The sequence below is a fragment of the Ambystoma mexicanum genome, chromosome 1q, assembly GCF_040938575.1.
Source record: "Ambystoma mexicanum isolate Mex_15411 chromosome 1q, UKY_AmexF1_1, whole genome shotgun sequence".
NCBI lineage: Eukaryota > Metazoa > Chordata > Amphibia > Caudata > Ambystomatidae > Ambystoma > Ambystoma mexicanum.
In genome coordinates, this window is record NC_090922.1 from 1,430,507,846 (window position 1) to 1,430,522,936 (window position 15,091).

The following is a 15,091-nucleotide window of genomic DNA, read 5'->3' on the forward strand; positions in this document are numbered from 1 at the left end:
GACGTGATAGCCTGATGTGTTCTTCCAAAAAGCAGGAATTATAATAGCACATGCTGGATCGAGAATGACAGTATACTCCTACTGGATTATTTACTCAAAATATATATATTTATTTTGATTACAAAAGCTCAACAAAATCAGTTTCATGTCAAAAATTCTCACCATTCCATTACCCCATCACAACATTCAAACTTTCATACCAGAAATATCTTTGCTAAATCAGAACATGGTAACGTCACATAATTGACTCAATGTTTTTTTGCACCCTTTCCTAGGTACAGGTGTCTGTGTAAAACAGCAGTTTCTCAGGTCGACACGTGTTTCGGTTGTCTATACAGGGCGTCACAAATCACACCCTTTTCTTGATCCAACCGTCCTCCGGACAAAAGCGAAGTCCCAAATGTGTCTTGCTCAAGAATAGCTGGGGTGAGAAACCTCCCTCCAACAATAAGAAATTGGAGAGAAGTACAGACATTTTGGGCAATGTCCCTTGCAGGCTCTGTAGTCTGTTATTCTTTCTCGATTTGGCTCATTCATGCACCAGTACTTTGTGTTGGACCGGAGTTTCTTATCCAGCCGTTCTCCAGTTTACAGTCGGCCCACTGGTATTCTCGAAATGAGAGAAGTGTGATAATCACAGCTTCCTCTTTAATGATCGGTCTTGTCTTTAGGATCTTAATTCATTACACTTCAGTATAGCATTAGTCCACTGGTGGTTCTAGAAGGATAGCGTCCTCTCTGTTGGTCACAGATCACCTGTCTTCATTTAAGTGATTCTCTACTTCATGGAGACCTTAAATCTCTCATCATGGAGTCGGACGAATAGTGTGCTGAAGTACTCTAATCCACATCCTCGGCAAGTTGACTCTCACACGGGCTATGGACTGATGCTATACTGAAGAGTAATGGGTTAAGATCCTAAAGACAAGACTGATCATGAAAGAGGAAGCTGTGATTATCACTTCTCTCCTTTTGAGACTACCAGCGGGCGGACCGTAAACTGGAGAACGTCTGGATAAAAAAACTATAGTCCAACATGGACTACTGGTGCATGAAGGAGCCAAGGCGAGAAAGTATAGCAGTGACTACAGAGCCTGTAAGGGACATTACCCAAAACGTCTGTATTTTCTCCAACAATTAGGGTGAGAGACATAATCTCCAATTTATATCTATTCTGAAGCAAGACACTTAGCTTTTGTCCTGAGTAAGATTGGATCAACAAAAGGGTGAGATTTGTGACGTCATGTATAGACAACCGAAACACGTGTCGACCTGAAAAACTGCTGTTATACATACAGACACACCTGTACCACGGAATGGGTGCAAAAACATTGCCAATTATGTCAGATGGTCACATATGTGATGTTACAATGTTCTGATTTAGCACATATATTTCTGGTATGAAAGTTTGTATGTGTGATGGGGTAATGAAATGGTGAGCATTTTTTACATGAAACTGATTATGTTGAACTTTTGTAATCGAAATAAACATAGATTTTATGAGTAAATGATCTAGGAGTATACTTGCATCCTCGATCTATTGGTCCAGCGTGTGCCATTATAACTACTGTATCTTTACCTGGAGGGCCATAGATTATTTTCACGTACACTTATATTTTTGGAACATCCGACGAGTAAGGCCAGTTTAGAAAAGGTGTATGGTCCACACACAGCAATTTAATACAGGGTGTTCCCCATTAGAAAAGTTCAGCCTGCCTCCGTGGTTTGGGGTAACTAATTCCAGCACCCTGCTCCTGTGATAGACCTTCACAGATGAATAGTGTGCCTGGCTATCGTGCGGGGAGAGATGCACCCTGTTTCTCGACTTTGCCTTTACCGCTCGGCCACGCCGCTTCCTGATTGCTCAAGAGTTCCATTTTTGTGACACAATAGGCATGTTTTTCAGTAACTTCCTCTATGTTAAATGAGTAGTACTTTATTCCTGATCTTTCTGTTCACGTGTTTAAACTGGAAAAAAAGACTTTTCAGAGGCGTGATGGTAGGCCGTGTGAGATTTTTCATCTATTGACCTTTACGTGTTTGGGACTTTTTTTCTTTTTCTTTTCTGATTTACGCAGAGCATTTTAGAAATAGTTTTTCACGTTTTTCGTTTCTGGTTATTGTTCTTATGTAAAACATTTTTTTATTCCGTTCTGCTTATTTTCAGCCTGCCCGTTATCGCATCTGTCTGGCATTCATTTTGTTTGTGAAGAAATTCTGGTAAACTGAATGCATCACCTCACTACTATTACTGCTACCCTAGTCTCGCGCCCATAGGAAGATGCGGGAATGCCTCATAAGCCAAGGGCAGTTGAGGGGAGCAGAGCCAGTGATCAAGGTCGATAATAGAAGTGTAGCTAATCTGCTCGAAAACGCAGTAAACCTGATCCATCCAGTGACCTCTTCTGGCACATAATAAATACAGAGCCGGGGCCAGCTCAAGATGCTTCGGGATTCATGGCACCCATTTTAACATGCCCCCTGGTGATGGGGAACCTTGCTCGATACTGCTAGAGGCCCTGCGGGCATTGGCAAAGGCAGCCTGTAACATGCCGTTGAGTACGTTGCTATGCCATACGACCGCCAACGTGGGGATATCTGCTCTGGGGTACCTCTGAGGCTTGGCAACTGAACGGTTGAAGGCCCCCGATGCTGCCAGTTTTACAGACCGCTAGTTCTATGAGAGAAAACTGGGATGTGAAGGCTTACCTGATGGCTAAGAGTGCCTGAACCGACCGAGTGAGCTCTTTCAAAGTCAAATGAAGCTAAAAGGTACCAAACCTTTGGATTCCGTAGCACGCAGTCTTGTGTACATTAATTCACTAACGGGGATTTATGCTAGCTAGATTCATTGAGAAACGGGGTTAGCTGCCTTTGGCCCTTGTGATCGGGCAATATACAGTATTCGGGTGTGAAATATTCTGTAACCCCTTGCTCTAATGGATCCCAGTCGGGTTGGTGTTACAACTAGTAGAGGGGAAGAAAGGAGGAACAAAACGTAGACCATCTATTGTTTGAAAAACTGTTCATTGTATTTGTTTTACTGTGCCTACTGCTGTTGAGGCAGTGGACCGTTTCAGGAGTAGGAGAGCAGTTGGAATGCTGTGCTCGGGGACAGTGGGCGGCTGAGCCAGAGGGTAAGGGGTGGGTTAAACCAGCAATGGTTGCCACGGGGTAGCGGGGTTGGTGCAGAGAAGTGCGATTCCTAAGGGGGCTGCTCTCTTTAATGGACTCCCGGGGTCTGTGAAGTCAAGCCCAGTGACCTTCAGCACCTGGACCTGAAGCGGCAGCCGAGAGGCAAAGAATGACGTGCCATGGTGGCCCCGCAGAGCTAATGAAGTGAGGTCCCCACGCTTCGTAGGTCATGCGGGTAAGGCCGAGCAAGGACATTGCACCGGGGCACCACAAGGAGGGAGGCAACCCGGTTTGAAGATCAGCTGTGTCTGGCGCCAGCTGACCAGAACTGGCTCCAAGTGAGGCACACGAGTTTCAGCATAAAGTGTCACCAGAGCAACCTGGATGGCGGCACTCCCATGCAAGCATCGCAGGATGCACAGTGTGGCCAGTGCTGGGAATGGACACTTAACTGTTGGACGCCCGCCCCGCTTGCCCTTCGCGGTGGGGGGTGGGGCCTTTACAGGATTCTCAGTGTTGTGTGCGCAATCGAGGAGCGGAGCTAAGTGGCGAATAATGCGGGTGCACTGAATGTCAGATGCTGGCGCTTTGCATAAACACTAAGTGCATTTTGGGAATAAACATTATCGACATGCTAGTAATTTAAGTACGCGTTCCTTTCGAGCAGGCAATGCAAACTTGATATTGTGCGCATTTCATTTAATCGGAAAACTCCCCACCAGTAAAATGTTTGGAAAGTACAAGACATACATTTAGCTTTGCGCCGTTTTAGTGTTTGCGTTTGGGTGGCCCGGGTGATCAAAGGACAACTGTCGGATGCATCTTATAAATCAGTTGCATATTGTCGCAGTCCGCTGGATTTCACAAGCGCAGCGTCCAGGAGGCTGTACAATCAGGGGCATAGAGCTTCCTCAACTTGGTCTTCGCACAAGTATCACTAATTGTTAAACACGTGGTGGCACATCTTGTTTTAATCTCTGTTCTTGTAGGCTGCTTAATTCACCTCCCCCTTGTCAGCTAGTCTGGGAGGGAGGGTTGGTACATTGTCGCCTCCCTTGCCTGGTGAGAAAGGGACCCAGCAGCAGGTCAGAGTAGAATACCAGGGGCTACATATTATTTATTTTTTTAACACCTTTATTTTGAAATATGACAAGTGCATCACATATAACAAGCAAGTTTAGACATTTTACATTTTGACACATAGCGGGCTGTGCATTTTCCAGTTGGGGGCCGCATTATATTGTACATGCATGTGGCTCCTTATTCTTGATATCGTCTAGGATCAATAATGGTCCTGTGAGTTCGTTGACTGGGTCATTAGCTGAGCTGGAGGATTCGTCTCCAGACGAGTCGTAGGACGGTCTCAGATATCTCCTTAATGGGGCCCAGATATCTTTTGGTCTGCAGGCAGACACCACATTTTGTACATGTACTACTTCAGTTTCCTGTCCGTGGATGAGGTCTTTCATCCAGGCCTGTTGTGTGGGAGGGTGTTTGGCCTTCCAGGCTCTGAGTATGCACTTTTTGGCGACTGACCAGGCACCGTGTTTTAATCGAGATCTTACCGATGTCTCTGAGTAAGTATTTCAGTGGGGTTGCTGGGATCCTGTGCCCAACAATGTCGCTTATCGTCTCTGCTACCTGCTGCCAGAACCTTGCAATCGGGGGACAGTCCCAGTACATGTGGAAGGAGTTCGCCCCTTGGGTCTGACATTTTGGGCGTTCTGATTTGATCGTGGGGTCGAATTTGGCAATTTTGTTCGGAGTGATGTGTAGATGATTTAATATCTTGAATTGGATCAGTCTGAAATTGGGGCTCATTGATATCGCTTTGGTGAACTGACAGTATTTGGCCCATTGGGTGTCCACAATAGTGATGCCCAGGTCTCTCTCCCATTTGCCCTTCATTGTGCTCTTAGAGGGGGTATGCTGTTGTGCTGCATTGTAGAGGGTAGAAATTCCTCCGCTGGAGTCATAATGTCAGTCAAGAATTGGTGGGTAGATAGGGCTTCTGGTAGGGATGGCGATTGCTTCTTGCATGCAGCCTTTAGTCTGTAGTATTGAATTGTTGTAACCAGCCCAGTCCAGACTTTCGTCTGGACAGTGTTCAGGAATGCAAATTTCCCATCCGGGTATAGGTCTCCTATGTGCATTTCTTCCCCTGGGTCCCATTTTTTTCTGGAGTGTCGTGTCCAGGGTGGGTTCAAGCTTTGGGTGGTGCCACAGTGGGGTGTATGGCCACTAAGGGTTGTCGTACCCCACTCTGTTCAGAATGAATTAAATTTATTTATATTGCGCTCCACTGACCCGAAGGCTTAAGGGCGCCGACATACAAACAATTACACAGCAGTCAATAGCTCAAAACTGAAGCACACCATCAATAATACAACAAAGAAAAGAAAAAGCATTGAGACATCTAAAAAGAAGGGAGTACAGTAATGCAATACATTATACAGCCCTCTTCCGAGGGGAGACTTAAATTAGTTCGGGGCAATGGTAGGTTAGACCATGCTCGGACTGTAGACCCTACTGGGTCGATCTCCCCTCGGTCTCTCTGAGCCTTGGAGTAGGGCATTCCCTGTAAATTGTAGGGGCTGCCGCACACCTTTCAGCTTGTATATGTGCGTATGCCTCAGTGGAGTCTGTCCAGTATTTTGCGAAGTGGGCCTGGGAGGCCTGATAGTATAGTTGGAAGTCCGGGGCTGCCAAGCCTCCAGTGTCGTATTTCTCGCATGGGCCATTGGATTCTTACGGTTCCTCCGCCCCATACAAGCTTAGATGCTAATCTCTGAAGTTGTTGAAAAAATGGTTTGCCCGGCAAGATGGGTATGTTACTGAACATGTACTATTACCATTTTGAGTAGCGCTATTCGCCCGTATAAGGATATTGGGAGTTTGTCCCATACACTTAGTTTGTGTTCCAATAGTATTAGGTATGGTTCATAGTTGTTCCTATACATGGTCTGTTTGCCTGTGGCCATTATGATTCCCAGGTTTCGAGCAGTGGTCTTTAGGTAGAAACTTGGGGAGTCAATGTTAGGACCGTATGTGTTGATTATAATTGTTTCTTCATTGCACAATGTACCCCATATGATTACGTATCGGCTTTCCTTGTCTATTTCAGATCTGGTTAGGTGGAAATTGGTTCGCTTGTGCACCACTGTGAGCACGCCCCTAGCTTGTGTGGAGTAATTGGTAGCGGCTTTTATTGGTCTCCATGTTCGGGCGAATGTGTCTGTCACTTTCCTTGTTGCGTGGGTCTCCTGTAATAGTAGGATATCAATTTTGTGTCTATGCGCGTAGTTCAGCATTTTCCTCGCTTTAATCGGGTGTGCGAGGCCCCTAATGTTCCATGTGAGTAGTCTCACCCCCGGTGATTCGCTGGTGTATGGGCTACATAGTCACTTCACTAAGGAAGGCTTTATACATCTTGCTCTATGCAACACTTCCATTGTGGTCAAAGCCTTGGGAGAGATGGGCAGCAACTTGCTAAGGCCTTGGTGCAAGTGGTTTCCACAGCATTGCTGCACCTTGAGGGTTGAGGATAGAAAAGGACAATTGGCTCTATGACCTCCGTTGCTTATTGCCAGGACATCTTTACACACCACACCAACAACTTGGGTATCTGGCATCCTTCCCAAATGACTTGGGTCATTGCTGATGGAAGACTGCACTATTCCCTATGTGAACAGTAGACGCAAGATAATTTCATGTAAATTACATGTCCAGAAGTCATAACTGCATATTCCACTTACCTAATAGCTATAAAACTGAGGAAGCAAAACGGGTATACAGTTGGGCAACTGTTACGGTTCAGCATCAGTCTTGGAAGATCATTTTGGGATTTATGATGGTCCACGCTCATGGAGAGATGGAGGGGATACCTATATCCTCATTAAGGGCGAAAACTGTTTTTCCCCTTGTGTGCTCACTAAACGAGGGACGCCAACGTTGATATCGTTCGCCTCTATCGCAGTTGCTGTTCTCTCTCTGCGTATTCCATGCATACTGGTAAGGGAAGAGACTGCACATTTACTATTCTTTTACCCATTTGAGTATGAACTGAAAAGACTCTATATGTGGTGTGTGTGTGTGTGTGTGTATATATATATATATATATATATATATATATATATATATATATATATACACACACACACACATTTTTTTTTTTTTTTATTCTGAGTAAGGACTAGTAGGTGTTTCTTTGCCACTTCTTTCTCTCTGCGCCATCTGAGGAAGTCTGTGACTTAATGTTTATAGTGATTTTTATTATTGTGTCGAATGCCATAATGTTGGAGAAAAAAATGATCTTTTATTTTTTTGTTTTTTTTTCTTAAATGGGTGGGGGTTCCCCAATACCCAGTTTCTTTTTATTTACAATTTATTTTTACTAGCAAAACCAAAAAAACATTTTCATTTTTTTTTCAGCATTCTTTTTTTGACATTGCATTCGAAAAAATGTTTTCGACATTTTAACTGGATACCACTTATTAAATTATCTCTGAATAATATTTTCAGTTAGCCTAATGAAAATTACCAATATTTGCGAGAGTGCACATTTGCCAAATGGGGAGAAAGGAAGCCCATCTGGACAGTGACATTTTCTGCCTGACTACCTGCAAACCCCAAACCCCCTCCAAAATCTGTTTGTAAAAGAGCACGGTTTCATAAACCCACTATGTAATTAATCATAAAATGATCCATGCTGAGCAGATATATGGGAAGCCATGAGATAAAATAAGGGGTCCTCTCATGCACCATATCTACCCCAAAAGAACGAGATTATGGAAGGAGGTAAACCACCTCACAACCAGGCTGATATTATACGTAAATGGCTGAGCACCACAACTTGGCCATGAACTCAAAAAGAACTACCAAAAGAGACTGAATTATTTATCAAGTCTGAAGCATAACACCAGGTACTATTCAGTGCATGGTCACTGCTCACCCCTAAAACAGTGATGCACCAAATAGCAACACTGAGGAGCTCTGGGAGACCTTGTCACCAATCAAATTACAGTAAATTTCCTATACGGGCATGAACTTGCAGTTAATGAGAAGGTTGTACTCTTCAAAGAACTGAATGTTTCCCCTAGCCTAGAACTAGACAAAATTGCATGGAATATGAAGACTATGCACCATGCTTACGTAGAATACTTCTGAGCAGAACAACGAGCAAAAGGCTTTCCTAGATAGTGATGGCACACAAAACACTCACATTGGACCCTCGTGTGGCTATACTAACACTTGAAATCTACACTGACTGTCTCAGAAAACATACATGGTCTGACCTAATAAAAACAAAAATGTGGCCTAAACAGAAACTCACTATCATTAATATAACCAGCTGAAAATGGTGGCCCTCTTGTGTTCATGGATACATAGAAATACAAAAGGGAAGCTGGTGTACAGACCACTCCTTGACACAAATTACCAGGAAACTAGTGATGAACCCCCCCATGGTGTAGAATAAATGAACAAATCATCAAATCTATTTCAAGCAATTTTGATGAACAACCTACAGCATATGCTTCCTAAAATTCACAAACCAGGCTGCCCGATAATCTATGGATGAAATACATTAACTGAATCCATATCTGTATATATTGAATTAATCCTAAAACCTCTGTTGATGGACGAATAAGGCTTTGTACTGGAAACCACATACTTCCTCAAAGATCCAAAATGTAGTGTGATAAATCCATTGGTATAATCACTTGTTTCCCGATGATGACCTCCCATGTGGCCAGGGGACAATGGCTAATACCTGATCCTGACCCTTGTGGTGGTTGTATGAGGGAGGATGACCTGGGGGCGGGGGGGGGAGTGGGGGAGAATGTAGGGGAGGGGGCGTCAGGGCAACTTCGGGAGTGGATTATGGTATCATCTGGTGTTTCGGAAGATACACCTCCATAATACCAAGCAATTGTGTTTTCAAGAAGCCCTTAGCATAAGCCCTTGCCACATAGCATAAGAAAATGGATTCCAGACGTGGACCCCTAGCTCACTATTCTTAGAGGGGCACAGCTCCCCCGTACTGATGAGGTCCAACAAGACCGAAACAAGTGTCTGGGGTTGCTGTTGGTACTCTTGTTCAGAGGAGAATTGCCTAGCATTTCGGTGCTGGACTGCTCCAGGGCAGGACAAAGACTGATATGTTTGGGATATTTCTTCTCCATGAAAGATGGTGAGCTAAAGACTCTGGGTAAGTCTCTCGTAACCAGGACTAATCTCTGGCAGAGGGACTCCCAGAACCCACCTTTTTAATTTCCAGCGGCTCTACTGCACTTCGGCTGGGCTGCGCGTCTCTGCTTGTTAGCGTCACTGCTTGTCAACGAGGCGGGGTGTTCTCGCTCACTTGGACTTCCTTGTCCTGCTTGTCTCAGTATGCCGCTCCTCGGCAGAGCAGGTAGGGGCGTCAGGCCTCTACCTCCAACCTCCCACTCTGCAGCTTCAACCCCAGCTTCGCTGTTTGTGGTGCAGGATTCCCGACCGTGGTGCCTCCGGGGAGACACCACGCAGGACCGTTCGGTTGGTCCCTCTTCCACCTTTAAGCTGCTTTGGCCTGATGACTAGAATGTTCAATCCAGTTCTCAGAGCAGTTTTTTAGGGTTACTTGCCTCTTCTTTGTCACATTGTCTTGACAGGTATTCGGTGTAGTCAACCCTATTCCTCCTCTTGCCAGTATTTTTTAATACTCGTGTAGCATAAGTACATGGGAGAGCCTATGGAGTAAAAAGGAAAGAAAGGTGGGTGAATGGTGCTAATACTGTGTTGGGCCATGGATGTCCTCCTTGTATCCAGAGGACGAATCCCTTTCTATCAGATCCACCTGCTGAGTATCACCCCCATGAACTATCGGGTAGCCGCCTCACCTGGCCTCATGGAAATTGGTTTCCCCTTTAGGAGAAAGGACGACACCACAGGATTCTTCATTTGTTATAACTGAGTATGCGGTGGTTGGCAACCTGGAGAATACTTGAGTTTGAGACTACATGAGTATCAAACATGCCCTGCACATACCCAAAAAACACAATCTTCCCTGCCTACGATCTTCTATGTCCACCTCCCCTGTGACACCCACAATTAAGTTGGCACACATGGTATATGATGACGCTTAATTACTGAAAATGGATACCCCACACGTTTGTTGCATTTAAAAAAAAAAAAAAAAAAAAAAAAAAGATTCTGGGGTCAGGGGAGGGGGGGGGAGAAAGAGTATAAATCGGCATTGTGGTGATGGCAGAAAGAGCCTATCCGTCTTTTCCAGAGGCATAAATGATCACTTACCTTCTGCCCAATCTATAATTCTGATCTCGCCTCATCTTAAATTCGGCCCAACTATTAGCACCTTTTTTTGATTTTTCTCGTGACATTGTGTGCTCTTTCTCCATGGTTAACTTTCACACTTTGTGCGTGCTTTGTGGAGGTCTATTGGCACCCTAAACCCACTACATTTCCGTCATGATAGCGCTCTGGGCAAGATTTTGCCAGAGTTCTTGATCTGTTCCATTGCAAGGGTAGTCTAGACTTACCACGTGAGAGCCTTAACTTTCTGGCAGCAATTATGTCTCTCCATTCCCAAACTGATTGGTCGATTATATATAGTGATTTAACCAGCAGCATTTTCTTTTTATATAGATTCATCATTTGTTTTCTTCCTCCTTTTGAGGCAAGGAGAAACAGTGTAGAAATGGTTGTGACTTTTTTTTAACAATTTTCAGCCAGTTTCAGCGATCCTCTTAGTGTGGTTGGCCTTTTTCTTTCCCCCTTTTAAAAATCGCTAACTTCAGTTTAATTCCCTGTATTTATTCGAAAATTGGACCAAATATATGTAGTATGAGATTTGTTGAATTCTGTGGACAAACTGGGGGGCAGGTGGGGTCATTGTGCTACTCCTGTAGAAATACCAATGCCCTTTTACATACAATTATTAGACATACTGCTTAGTGTCTATCAAAAAGCCTCTGCCCTTAAGTTGAAATAGAAAGATATGGTGCACTGCTAAATACAATGCCACCAAATATGTTTTATGAAAATATGTATTCTGCGTCTGTTTTTCAGATCATAACAATGGCGTCCTTTCATGCTGTACATTGTAAAGAATACAGAAAACAAGAGCTTGAGCTAATTAAAATTCCTTCCATCCCGGAGAAAGTGTAATTTGACAACGTTCCTTGTAGGCTGGAGCAGCCAGTCCATCACTACATAGCATATTAAAAAAGCCTAGAGCTGCCAACCACGCCAGTTACCATTGCAAATACCCAGTGTGGCCAACATGTGTTTCACAATGAACCCGGTTTTAATATAATGCCTCCAGCGTGTGCTTCAGGGCCAAATCATTTGGAGTACTCCTTGATAACTCATGAAGACTTAGTCACATAAAAAATAACTGCCACTCGCCTGGGAAACATGGGGAGATTCCACAGTCCTTGGTCACCCTACCTAGACTATGCTGATCAATTTCCGCCAACCTCCTGCACTCTGGTGGTGCACAAAGTACTGACCCCATCCCCCTTCCCCTGCCCCTTAAGACACTCCCCCCCGCCCCCCTCCCACCATAACCCTCCCCTGCCATCACCAACTCCCCAGCCAAAGGCAATGACCATATGACTCGCAACCATGTGGCTAACCCCGGACACATGAATAGGCCTCTCTACTCAGGTTGTCGCACCATACACAGAAATGGACACTAAAACTTGCCAACAACTACCCACCAGTGTTTACTGCCAATGAAATGTTATAATGAACGCTGTCTCTCAGCTGATGCGCTGTTTCAATGTCTACTGCTATGCTTCTCTATATTCCTTGTAGATTGATTATCCCATATCCTTCTATGTTTGTGAGCTTTCTGATGAAATGGTGAGTAGAAATGCAGCACATGAGTGCTATTCAGTCATCAAGGATTGAGCTACTGTTCGAGAACAGTAAATGAATATCTAGGGAGAGATTGCTTTCTGCAGGGGCCGAAAATGGTCACACTCAAAAAGATTAAATGATTTAATCGGCCTGCAAATAAATTCCCACTTTGTTCACGGCAGTTCTTGGAATAGTTGTCTACTTTTAGACAGATGCTCGGTCTGACTAATGTTGGAAATGATCTGTAAAGGTTAGTCATCTCCACCAGTGAATTGTTGAAGTCTCATTGTATCTGGTATGTTATCTCGCTTAGTGTAGTTCACGTTTTATAACGTTTGGCTTAATGCGTAAACGGTACACCTTAATAAGGATACTCCCTCGTAGCCACTGGCCCATCGCCTGGTGGGTTCAGGTGGAAATGGGACTTGCTTAGTCTTACCCGTTTCTAGTCCCAGAGGAAGGCTAGGGGAAGGCGTCATGCCAAGTTACAACCTGCCCTTAATCTTATGCATACCAACCAGGAAGTTGAAACTCCATTAAGCATGAAAGTTATCGAAGAGGGATTTGTTTTTAGTTTTAAACGTGTCTGTGGACTGTGATCTACGTATCACATGGAAGAATTGGTTCCTTCACCGTATTTTCCATTGCGGCAGGCTGGAGCAGCATAGGTGTCCCAGTATACAAGATTGAATGGCCGCTCACTCAAGGTGAAATGGAGTGTCTTGTGCAGAAGACTTCCTCATAGTGGGCCTTTCTTTTGTATTCTTTATCGTCGTTGCCTCCCTTTCCTTCAATTGTTAACTGTTCCCATGCGCGCGCGCTCTCTCTCTCTTTCTTTCTCTCGCTCTCGCTCTCTGGGCCTTTTCTCTTTCATGTTCTCATCTTCCTGTTCTCATCTTTTTTTGCTCTTTTCTTTAACACATGCAACTCGCCATGATTCCTGTTTTGCATCTTCCTTTACTCCCTGCCTTTTTTTTGTTAATATATTATCGAGCCAATTCTAAATGAGCACAGATTATATCTCAACTGCATTGCTTGGTTTTTGGTATTAACTCCACATTTGTAATGTCGACATGGTCTACATTTTGTTTCTTCAGACTAGCATTGTTATGCTCCCTTAGTCTTGCGTACCCGGCATCCTTTTTTGTGAATTGTTGGATGATCGACCTTTGTGCTTAAGCTCCACCTATGACCCAACACTATCTACTGTGAGACGAAACTAATTGTGTGTAGCAAGCAGATGGCATGGCTGTAGTTCTCCCCATCTATCCGCTCACACTCTTGCGGTAGCTTGCGATTTCATGCAAGCGTGGTTACTGAGACCATTAATTGGAGGTAAGGAGTTGTGCAGCAGTGCTTGTAGGATATGCAAAGTGCCTCTGGTTGTAGTAGGGTGATGTTGCTCTTGGGCTACTGGGCAGGGGAGACTGCATCACTGGTCTCTCTCCGGCTTTGCAAGCAACCTCTCAAAGCAAAAGCTTTTGCTCTTTCATGGGCGGTAGCCATTGCGTAGAGTATAGAAGCGCTAAGCAGTTTGTCTTTGTATCCAGTTAACCAGGACTTCAGTTTCTAGTTTTGAGGTCTGCAAAGCTTTTCTTTAATTTGGTGTCCTGCAAGATAGCATCACCTATCTGTGTGGTGCTGCAAGCATGATGTACTACTGAGAATTCTTGTTATGTTGGTGGTTTTACATGTCATTGAATGGGCCTCGCTGATTCATGCATGCTGGTGTTTGAAGCAGATTAAACCATATATATTTTGTGAGCCCATCTTAATCAGACAAGACACTTGTGTTTGGGAAATTCTCAGAAGTATCTCTGATTGGGTGTATTGGGCTCATCCCACCAGTCAGTGAAATTATTTGTGCCCAGTCTTCTTGTATCTTCAGTCAACCACTCAGGTCTCGGCCTTAATTTATTATAGACCGACTGGTTTGTGTTGCCTTTGTACCCTTTCACTGCTCTGAGATGAGAAATTTGAATCGATACATCAAAAATGTGATTTGATATATAGGTCAAAACACGGGTGTAAAATGTTTCCTTTTTCTTTTCTAGGTACATGTTATACCATTTTTGGCCTGGGATTTCGCTTTGACGTGGCTTGGTAAGATATGCTATTGCTGTGTGATTGGGGTTTATTTTTTTATTTTTTGTTTTGTTTCAACTCTTCACCTCACTCTGAAAACGTGGCTATTATCTATTGTTTTAGTGCTTGACTGTATCTATTGTTTGTGCTTGACTGTTCATTAACTTATATGGCCAAAGATTACATTTTAGTTATATTTTATTTTCTTGACAACTGAAAATTGTTGGTCCCATATTACAAGCTACTAAATTCCTTAGCCAGATGATCAATAATGTTACTAGTGTACATAGTGAAGGAAACCGAAATGTTGCACAACCATTCCCGAGAAACTAACTGAAACGGGTCACCCATTCGTTGCCCTTCTTTGGCTTCATAGCATCATCCAGGACTTCGACTTAAAACCTGTCGATCCTCTGTTCTAGAGATCGAGCGCGATGCATTATTCCCCTCAAGCTGCCAATATTAGTATATTGGACAATACTGGCATTATGTGCAATATTTTTACTACCATCAGAGCCGTGGATTGACGTGAAGAATGCAAAGTGTCCTGGAGATTGGAAGTTGCTTGGTCTTCGGGTAAAACCTTTTGTTGGTACAAAATGATAGTGCGGGTACAAATTGCAAAGCGAGCACTGTGGAGTTAGCTGCTTCTTTGGGTTATACACAGACTGGATCGAGTGGTGTGGGGCTTAGCTGCTGAAGAGAAAGCACTGTGAGTGAGAATTTGATTCTAAGATATTTAGGTCCTGCTTTAAGGGAGGGAGCAAGATGGTTAGTGACTGGGCCCCTGCTACCTAAGCACCTGCACCTCATGTGCTGCAGGACTTCCCTGGGATTGAAAACCGCAATGTGTCAGAATCTAAGACCCAGAGATGGAACATGGTATGTTTTTTTAGAGCGTTACGAGTGAGCCCATATTTAGAAGGGATGCATGAATCCAGTTGGACAATCTTGAATTTGTCTTTGAGAGGCAGTTGAAAGAGAACTCTGATATTAAGATGTGTTCTTT

At 44.0% G+C, this 15,091-nt stretch overlaps 1 protein-coding gene across 1 annotated transcript in view; it reads left to right on the forward strand.

Annotated features, from left to right (window-relative positions):
* The window catches only part of ATP6V0B (ATPase H+ transporting V0 subunit b), a 317,011-nt gene that overhangs the window by 7,939 nt on the left and 293,981 nt on the right, over positions 1-15,091 (forward strand). Inside the window, exon 2 of the mRNA XM_069642304.1 lies at positions 14,052-14,100. Coding sequence (XP_069498405.1) covers positions 14,052-14,100 — 49 coding nt within the window. The remainder of the gene's footprint in view (positions 1-14,051; positions 14,101-15,091) is intronic.